This window comes from Carlito syrichta, unplaced genomic scaffold, assembly GCF_000164805.1.
Source record: "Carlito syrichta isolate Samal-C Ts95f unplaced genomic scaffold, Tarsius_syrichta-2.0.1 Scaffold315771, whole genome shotgun sequence".
Taxonomy (NCBI): Eukaryota; Metazoa; Chordata; class Mammalia; order Primates; family Tarsiidae; genus Carlito; species Carlito syrichta.
The window spans coordinates 379,508-389,553 of NW_007259867.1; the positions used below are offsets into that span (position 1 = coordinate 379,508).

At 39.7% G+C, this 10,046-nt stretch overlaps 1 protein-coding gene across 1 annotated transcript in view; it reads right to left on the reverse strand.

The window, feature by feature from the left end:
- LOC103275825 (cilia- and flagella-associated protein 44-like) overlaps nucleotides 1-10,046 on the reverse strand; it is a gene marked incomplete at its 5' end in the record, with an annotated part of 78,393 nt that overhangs the window by 63,320 nt on the left and 5,027 nt on the right. The window contains 6 exons of the mRNA XM_008073229.1: nucleotides 1,256-1,350; nucleotides 1,894-1,993; nucleotides 2,564-2,611; nucleotides 2,902-3,057; nucleotides 4,430-4,594; nucleotides 7,398-7,512. Coding sequence (XP_008071420.1) covers nucleotides 1,256-1,350; nucleotides 1,894-1,993; nucleotides 2,564-2,611; nucleotides 2,902-3,057; nucleotides 4,430-4,594; nucleotides 7,398-7,512 — 679 coding nt within the window. The remainder of the gene's footprint in view (nucleotides 1-1,255; nucleotides 1,351-1,893; nucleotides 1,994-2,563; nucleotides 2,612-2,901; nucleotides 3,058-4,429; nucleotides 4,595-7,397; nucleotides 7,513-10,046) is intronic.

Below are 10,046 nucleotides of genomic sequence, written 5' to 3' on the forward strand. Positions count from 1 at the left end.
CCCGCGGGTTCGAGACCTCATCTCTACAATAAATCAAAAAATTAGCCGGGCGTGGTAGCATGCGCCTCTAGTTCCAGTTACTTGTAAGGCTGAGGTGCAAGGATTGCCAGAGCCCAGCCGGTCGAGGCTGTGGGGACCGGGAGCGTGCCACTGCACTCCAGTCTGGGCGACAGAGTAAGATTCCAACTCAAAAAAAAACAAAACAAAACATGGCTGCAAATTTTTTGACATGACTACCATGGGGAGATGGGATTTAAGTCCCCTCCTCTTGAATCTGCTGTGTAACTGCTTTGCCCAATTGAGGTGTGTGGTAGGAGCAATATTTTGACTTCTGGGAAATATGCCATAAAAGGCCATCAGTTTCTGCTTTGTCTGCTGGAACATTAGATCTTGGAGTCCTGTGTCAACATGTATGAAGTGGCCACCATGCTGTAATGAAACATGGAGAGACTATGAAGCAAACGCTGCTGCTGACAGTCAGCTTAGCCCAGTCTTCAAGTCATCTAACCCAGGTGTCAATCTTGTAATCAAGAAGACTTTGGATTATTCCAGGGCCCAACCATTCAAGTCTTCCCAGCTGAGTTCCCAGACACTCTGAAGCAGAGACCATCCAGCCCTGCTGTTACCTGAATTCCCAACCAAAAAGTATGTAAGCAAAAAATGAGGAAGGTTGTTTTATGCCACTACATATTGAGATAGTTTATTACACAGAAGTATATAACTGGAACAACTCCCTATCCCTGCCTAACTCTTTTCTATAACTCTTATCATCTAACATAACACATATTTAACTTATTTTTTTGTCTACTATCTGTGTCTGCCTCCTTCCTACTAAAGTATAAAGTCCATGAGGGGAACTACTTCTGTCTTTTTGTTCACTGCTATATTACCAGAATGTACAATAAGGTCTGGCACATTGCAGGCACTGTGGAAGTATGAATAGGATGAATGAAATCAGAGTCAGATGGACTCTGTGTGTGCTAGATACACAAAGTCCTGTTGGGTAATTACTTTGCAACACAGAGCTATTATCTCCAAGTGGCACAAAAATAGAATTTTAATTAAAAACAAGACCAAACCCTTGAAAATAGTTATTATATGATTTCTATCACATTCTGATTAAATAAAATAACGTAAAATTTTTATTCTTCTCAAAATTCTGAGTCAGAAAATACCTATATTTCCAAGAAATAGCATTGATATGCCATGTTTTCCAGCAGATTCTGGTCGCAGTTCATTATAACAACAGACTTACCAGTCGAGGTACCCAAGCAAGGGCAGTACCTCCCTGTTTGAATTTCATCTGAACCAAAGGAGTTTTGCTAGCAAAATCATAGATTCGAATAGAGCCTGTAGAAAGATAGTTTTAAAAGAAAAAAGTTATACACATAATATCTTTTTAAGTAATCTTGGCTCACTTTTTACATGTTGAGTATAATAAGAAATTTCACAATTAAATCAGGTGATAAGCCCGATTTAGTTAAAAATTTCTATATCTAACCTCAAATAGGTAATTCATAAACACTAGTAGTAAAGAAGACAACTGACAACCGACTGATGCATCCATTTACCCTTGTACAGTCCTTATATATTTGCTATAAGATATGAAGGAGGAAAAGAGATGGAAAGAATAGGAAAAGCACAAATGTAGACAATATCAAAATGAGTAGCATTTTCATGGACAATTTACAAACTGTGTCCTTATTTTCATCTCTCACAAAACCATGGCTGCCACCCTTTGTGCCCTCTTCCCTCACAACTCAACCTCATTTGCATTTAAGGAGTTTTTGTTTTGGAAAAATTCCCAAATGCTTGTAATCAAACCCATATAAAAACTATTGAAAACAAAACAAAACAAGTGCAGACATATTTTCATCAGGAGTCCCTACATACAATCTGAAGCAGCCGTGGCCATGAGATAAGTGACGGGAGAAACAGCCAAGGCTTCAATAGCTCCAGAGTGGAAGGAGAAGAGGCATTCTGGATCCTGGGTCTGAAAATAGACAGACAGCTTACTAAATCTCAAAGACAGGGTAACACAGAATTAAGGTCCAGTGTAAAGTATTGCAAATAGAACTGTATAACACGTGTGATTTTATTTGAATCAAAATTTTAAAAAGTTAGATAGAACGCTCAACTTTGGAATTAGGGAACCAGGCTTTGCACTTAATGGCTGTGTGATTTTACAAGTCACCTCAAAGGTCAGTTTTCACTTCTTCATCTGTAAAATGAAGGTAGCTAAACAGGTAGCTGTGAGGATAAACAGGTAGCTGTGAGGATCACATGAGATAAAATAAATGGAAATTCCATATATTTATAAACACTGTAAGGAAATTATAATGTTAGGCATTGTCACTGCCACTCTTCTGGTAGATTTTGCTATGAATTAGGTCTTTTTAATGTCAAGTCATAAAAAGAGAGATAATTTTCAGGAGTAGCACATTGAGCAAATTTCTGATGGAAACAATGATCAAATCTGGAGAAAGGTAAGTACCCTTTAAAGAAGAATAACAAAGGTTTTACTGTAAAAGTTAGGGAAAAATAAGAAAAAAAGACAACTTACAATATTTGAAAAACTAAGGTCAAGCTTCCATATTGCTCCATTGGCATCCTAAAAAAATAAATAACTAATAGTATTTTAAACTTTCATCACATTGCTAAAAATTTTCTTCCTATGATTTATTAAAGTAAGGACAAGCCATAATATCAAAAGTTTACATATATTTTAAAGTGTGGTTGATATTTAATAAAAGCAGCTTCTACATATTTTAGAATACAACCACACACTAAGCAATGTCACAACACTTAAGAGTCAGGCAAACTTCCAGTCCAGACAATCATACTATTTTAATTTTATGTCCAAGCAACTATAGAGAGCCAAGAGAGAAGAATGTAACATACCTGAGCCAACCAAAAGTTATTCCCAGTTTCATTCATTTTAATCATAGAGAAGAGTTTGACATTCTTGTCTACTTGAAGTTCATTAATAGGTTCAATCTCTAATAATCCACTCTCATCAATAATATCAGCAGTGTCTATTGTCTCAAAATCCCATATCTTGCAAAATTAACAAGAAAAAAATTTAATCAATCAGTAGTTTCTGAATATTTATTTCCTAAGCCAGAAAGTGCTCCAAATTCTTTCAAAAGTCATTTCTTCTTCATGAGAATTAATGAGTAGGTATAATGAAAACACCCTGGGGTTTTACTCTGAACTGAGGTATAATAAATTATTATAGTTTCTTGTGTGTTTATACAGATTAGTGAAAAAGTACAACCTTGCATAAAAACTTTAATATGTCCAAAATAAGCTTTATTTCAAGGTTTCTATTATATTTCTTCCTATAATGTGGTCATAAGGAGTAAATGGTTCAGTTGTTCAGCAAGACATTATAATGAGCCTTGTTTTCTAAATACCAATAAACCCCAGAAAAGGGGAAATACACCTGCTTGCTTAATGACTCAAGCACCATCTTCAATACAAGCAGAAAAAATAGATATAGATAATATCTCCATTAGAAGATGTTTCTCTTCTCTAATATGAATTTATATTCCACTACCTTTAATAGGATTGTTTGCCCCTTGAGGAGCCCAGAACACTACAGGAAGAATGAGGGAGCACAGTTTCACCTCATGGTGGTAGAGAGCCTCAAAGGACTTCCCCTGTGAAGTGCCAAAGCCCATCCTGGACAATTCTGTTGACATAGCCTGCCATGTTATCCTAGACTGAATCACTCAGACTTCTCCCAGGTTACTGCTGGGGAGAAAAGAGGGCCAGATACTAGGATCAAACTAACACCTGGGAGTTGGGAAAGGTTTGTGGTCTCCAGGAGACTATAGGCTGGCCCGACACAGTGAGGTACACATTAACGGAAGGATGGGTGGAAGGAGAAGTGTGACAACAGCAACCCAGGGGACTTAGGTGGTGGAAAATGTTCCAGCTTAGCCCAGGTTTTGGGGGATAGTGTCTACAAGTGAAAGCAGGTGAGTTCCCAAGCATAATCAGCAACATGAGGGTGGCATCCATAGGCAACCTCCATCAGTTCACCTGTGAGTGTTTTTCTAATTAGTAACCTCTGTAAAAAAAAAATCTAACAAATGTGCAACACTTTTGTTTCTAGAAAATGTCCCATTCGTATTGAGCCTTTTGGAAGGATACGTGAGCCCACTGTTTATCTTGTGCTAACAAGGGTTTTCATTTTTTGAAGCTGTTATTTCAACAGAATCAAAATAACAAGAGGCCCCCTCAGAAAGTTTCAGTGCTAGGATGTAACATTAATTTTGACAGGAAAGTAAGTATTTACCATGAGAGAAGTATTATTTAAAATGAGTTGGTTTTGGGAGTAAATGCAAATAACCTTTATGAGAAATAAAAACCTGACAAAATCACTTGGGTAATCTATGTGAGTGCTACTGTCAAGAAAACTTACCCTAACATATCCATCTGACCCAACAGTAATAACTTCACCCTCATCCAGCATTATCTGGTTAATGGGACCGTGATGACATGACTTGCTTACAGTTCGACAGAGCTCCACTTTGATGAGCCCACCTTCCCAAAGCAGCATGTTGCCCCATTCTGACCCTGAGAGTACCTGGAAGGTGTGCAGAAAGAAAGGAATGTGCATCAAAAACAGGTAAGTGTAAATATTTATGCCTCAAATAGTAGGTGAAAATTATTTGTAAGGTAATTTTTCTCGATTATGAAAGCAAAAAGTTTGAATATGGAAAAATAGGAAAATATACAAATGAAGACCTACTACCCCAGACACGGCCACTAATCAATCATATTTTGATGTGTTTCCCTCTAGCTTTATGCGGTTTACATCTTTGAGATTAGGTTATATGTTGCTGATAGTTTTTCATGTATGTATATCGTAGATTTCTTGGTACATGTCTTAGGACACAACTCAGGAGTGGAATTACTAGGTCAAAACATTGAGATATGCTTAAAGTTCTTGATGAGATTCCACTTTTTAAGTGTAAAACTACCAAATTTTAGCAGATATTGTGAAATCATTTCTGAATTAAGCGAATTACAGCATAACAGTATCCAAATTTCAAACAAGTATAATCATCTGAAATTACCTCAAATTAATCCATTTAATCCAACACTGTCCAAAGTGCATACTCCCAAATGTTAGTTCTTAGCATATTTAGCAAGTGTCACATAATATTTGTTGAATATTGACTCTGTGTTCAGCATACGTAAACTTATTTAATGCTAAATAAGTTATTGATATACATTAAGTTATTTCATGCTAAAAACTGTATGAACTGGGCACACTTATCTGGGATGCTGTGTACAGTTGTACATGTTGGATACTTTATTTTCCCAGAAGAAACAACTTTTTTTCACTCCCACAAAGAAGTCATATGGGTCAATGGTATCCCTACTATCTCCATTTTATAAAGCATAAAATAGTGAAGTAACTTGCACAAAATTAACCAGAGGAGTCAGGATTGTAATCCAGACAAAGTGGCTCAAAAGCTCCTATTCTAATAGTCACATGAACACAAGGGAGGGATCAGCAGTTGCTGGGCACTGCTGGGGAGGGAGGGAGGGAGGAGAGTGGGGGGCACATGAGGACACAGAGGGTACCTGGTCCACTACCAGGGGGAGTGAGGGCCAGTTGGAAGTCCAGACTCTACTTGCATGCAGCCTACTTATGTAGTTAATCCTCATTTGTACTCCATATCTCTATAAAAAAATTTTTTTTTAAAAAGCTCCTGTTCTGATTACACTGCCTCAGAAGGCAGATGCTAAGACAAAGTCAAACAAGTTTATTTTCTCTAGAACCTTCAGAGAATTTTTAATCACCAAGGAGAATTTTTAGATACAAAGGAATCTGACTTTTAAAAGTCTTATTTTCATAGAGCTTCTGTACAGACTGATGTTTCATAAAATGCACTTTGGGAAACTTGGATCTAATTTTTGTCTGCCTTCTCTAGGGCTTTGCATTCCCATTTTCCACTCATCTAGAGACTTGACTCAGTCTTTCTAGCTCTTGAGTCTACCTATTTTTTACCTACCCTATCAAATTCATCTACTCTTACCTGTTATTAAGCCTCAGCCTCTTGTGGTAGATTCTTTAGACTTATGGGGGCAGGGGGAAATCCAAAACAACCAAAATTCATTTACAAAACTGTGTATTTCTTCTTACATGTTTAAACATTCAAAGTGTTCTCTGTTTGATGCAATACACCTATCAAGATGCTTTTTCCACTGCTCATAACAGTTTTTTTTTTGGGTTTTTTTTGAGTTGGAGTTTTACTCTGTCACCCAGACTGGAGTGCAGTGCCCGCTCCCAGCCATCGCAGCCTCGAGCTGCTGGGCTCCGGCGATCCTTCTGCCTCAGCCTTCCAAGTAGCTGGAACTATAGGCACGCGCTACCACGCCCGGCTAATTTTTTTGATTTATTGTAGAGATGAGGTCTCAGCAAGTTGCCCATATGGGTCTCAAATCTGCGGGCTCAGGCAATCCACTCACCTCAGCCTCCCAAAGTGCTGGGATTACAGGCTGAGCCACAGAGCCCGGCTTCATAGCAGTTTTTGAACTCATGAATTGTGATGTCTTCTAGTGCTTCTGCCATTTTTTGTCTCACCTCTTCCACATCGGCAAAATATTTCTGTTTGAGGACTTTTTTCATTTAGGGAAAAAAAAAAGTTGCTTGGGGCAAGATCCAGCGAACAGGGAGGGTGGGGCACGAGGGATCATGCTGTCTCTAGTCAAAAACTGCTGAACACTCAGAGCAGTGTGGGCAGGTGCATTGTCATAGTGGGAGAAACAGTCACCTGTCTGCCACAACTCAGGGCGTTTCTTCCACAAATTGTGACACAACCTTCTCAAAACTTCCAGATAAAAACTTTGGTTTACCGTTTGATCCTGAGTAACAAATTCTGAGTGTACTACAAGGGTTCCACCCTCCAAAAGATAATTCCTTTCTTTGGGGGGGGGGGGGAATCTCCCTTAAAAAATATTTAGTAAAAAGAAAACAGAAAATGGTATATACGTACGAATTATGACAATTTCAAGAAAATATTCCAATTACAATTGATAATCTGAAGAAGTAAAATTAAATGTTCATTACATTTACAACTATAAAATCTGTTATTAATATTAATAGAGCTTGTTAGGCTATGATATGTTTTCATACATGAATGCCTTCATAAATGTGCTTGAAAACAAAATTTTTTTAGTTGGGCGTGGTAGCGCGCACTTGTAGTTCCGGCTACTTGGAAGGCTGAGGCGGAAGGATCGCTGGAGCCCAGCAGGTTAAGGCTTCGGTGGCTGGGAACGTGCTGCTGCACTACAGTCTGGGAGACAGAGTAAGACTCCAACTCAAAAAAAAAAAAGAAAAGAAATTTTTTTTCTTGTAGAAGAGTGACTATACTCACCTTCCCATCCGGAAGCTCCATGTAGCCTTCTATATCACTAGTAGCTGTTTTGCCAAATCGACCTAGTGATCCCTGCAGCTTGAGACCTGTAAATGTAAGAGCCATTTCCCAGAACCTATAAACAAACAAGAAAGAGACTGAATGTACCTCAACAATGTTTTATTTGTTTTTATTTTAATATGACTCAAATATTCACATATACTTAAGTTGTATATATTATTTTATTCATGCATTCATTCATTCATTCATCAGATTAAGATATATAAAACATCTACTACCTATTAGGCAAGGTTCTAGGCAACATGAATTTGGCAACGAGCAAAATAGACAAAAAATAAAATCCTCTGCCTTCATGGATCTTATTTTTAGAGCTGTGATGTCCAAGGCAGTAGCCACCATGTGTGCCTATTTAAATTTAGATGTAAAGTAATTAACATTAAATAACATTAAAGATCTTTCAGTCAGTTTCAGTTTCAGTCAGACTAGCCAGTTTCAGTCAATAGTGGCTGGTGGCTACTATATCAAACAGCATAGAACAGTCCCAGCCTGGCAGAAAGTTCTATTGGACAGTATGGTTTTAGAAGATATAAACGTTTTTCAAAAAATTCTAATTTATCAGCTATGTGACTTTGAGTGATTTTTTTTGGCCACACCATGCCTTCATTTTCTCAGCTATAAAATGAGAATGTTAGTAACATCCACCTCATAAAATTGTTGAAAAAATTCTTAGAACAATGCCTAGCACATAAAGGCAATCAATAAATATTAGCTATGCCCAAGACTTTCTTATTAATAGTCTAAACGAATGAACAGTCAGAATAATGAAGACCATGTAGAAAAAGAATATGACCCATCCAATTAGATATAAAATAGATAACAATGGATACCAACAAGCCAATAATACAAAGTCAAAACTCTGGACAACCAATATTGTCTCCAAAGGGATGGTGGTTCTCCTGAAATATGTGTCCATATATTCTGGGATCCTTTATAGCACTTCACACACAAAATCAATTGTTCAGTGTCTGTCTTTCCCCATAGATATAGTGCAAAGAAAATACACAGTTTACTAAATGATAGGAAAAATATAAGGAATTGGAAATTTTTAGCCTAAAGCTAAAAAATTTGAGAGGGTATTTGAGAATTCATCAAAGATTACAATTAAAAATCTGAATATTCTATATTTCTAATGAATGAATAATAAAAGACCAGATTTAAATTGGGACAAGAGGAATTTACGCTAAATAAAAATGTCTTTCTCTTAAAGAGACACTGAGAATCAAGTTATGGGCAGCTCTGGGGTAGTGGTAGAAGGTTTTTATACAAATGAATAGACAGGGTGGGAAAAAGATAGAGAAAGACAAGATCATTCCATCCTAGAAATATAGTCTAGGGCATGACATGGTGAAAGAACATAGAATTTCAAGTAAAACCTGAGGTCAAGAGTAGGTTCTGCCACCATTTAGTATTGTCAGGAATGATACTGTGATAATTCTTTTTTTACAGATGAAGACTGCATTGCCACAAAAAAGAAATTAAATAGTGGATGTGAAAGCTCAACATGAACTTGGAAATACCATGATAAAGGGCTGAGGTGAGTGGGAGGCTGAGGTGAGTGAATTGCCTGAGCCCGCGGGTTCGAGACCTGCCTGGGCAACTTGGCGAGACCTCATCTCTAAAATAAATAAAAAATGAGCCGGGCGTGGTAGCGTGCGCCTGTGGTTCCAGCTACTTGGAAGGCTGAGGCAGAAGGATCGCCGGAGCCCAGCAGGTTGAGGCTACGGAGGCTGGGAGCGGCCACTGCACTCCAGTCTGGGCGACAGAGTGAGACTCCCACTCAAAAAAAAAAAAAAGAAATTGAGGCCCATGTGTGCTGTTTCTCTCCGCCTCGTAACCCCAGCCCCGGCCCACGTGAGCCATGACAAGTGAAGAAACGCGCCGGGGTTGGGTGAGCCAGAACCTGCTAGAGCCAGGCTGCCAGCCCAGGTCTCCCTGACTCGAGGCCTGTGCTACTGTGGTCGGGAGGCCGTCCCAGGGAGGCCTGACTGTGGGTGGCCGTGGCGGGTGTGTGAGTCTGCTAATGCTCCACACTGGGTGGCTTAAACGGCAGGCACCTGTTTTTCATGGTTCTGGAGGCTGGGATGAAGGTGCCGGCCGGTTCAGCTCTTGGGGAGGGCTCTCTTGCCAGCTTGCTGATGGCCGCCTTCTAGCTGTGTCCTCACCTGGTGCTGGGGCCTTGGGGGTGGTGTGGGGGAGACAGCAAGCCAGCTAGTTGTGGCGGCATGCACCTGTAGTCCCAGTTACTCAGGAGGCTGAAGCGGGAGGGTGGCTTGAGTCCAGGCGTTCCGGACCAGCCTGGACAACAGAGCAAGATCTTGTCTCAGAAAAAAACACGAACGAATTCTGTCGGATCAGGGCCTCACCCCATGGCCTCACCTAACTTTAATTCCTCCTGTATAGGCCTCAGCTCAATACAGCCACACGGGGGGTTAGGTTTCCAACATGTGAATTCGGGGGCACCCCTTCGGTCCCTGGCAGCGGGTTGGGCGCCGACTGACGGCCCTGCCTCCCCACAGGCACCCTGTGCGAGTGCTACGACGAGCTGGGCAACCGCTACCAGCTGCCCATCTACTGCCTGTCGCCGCCCGT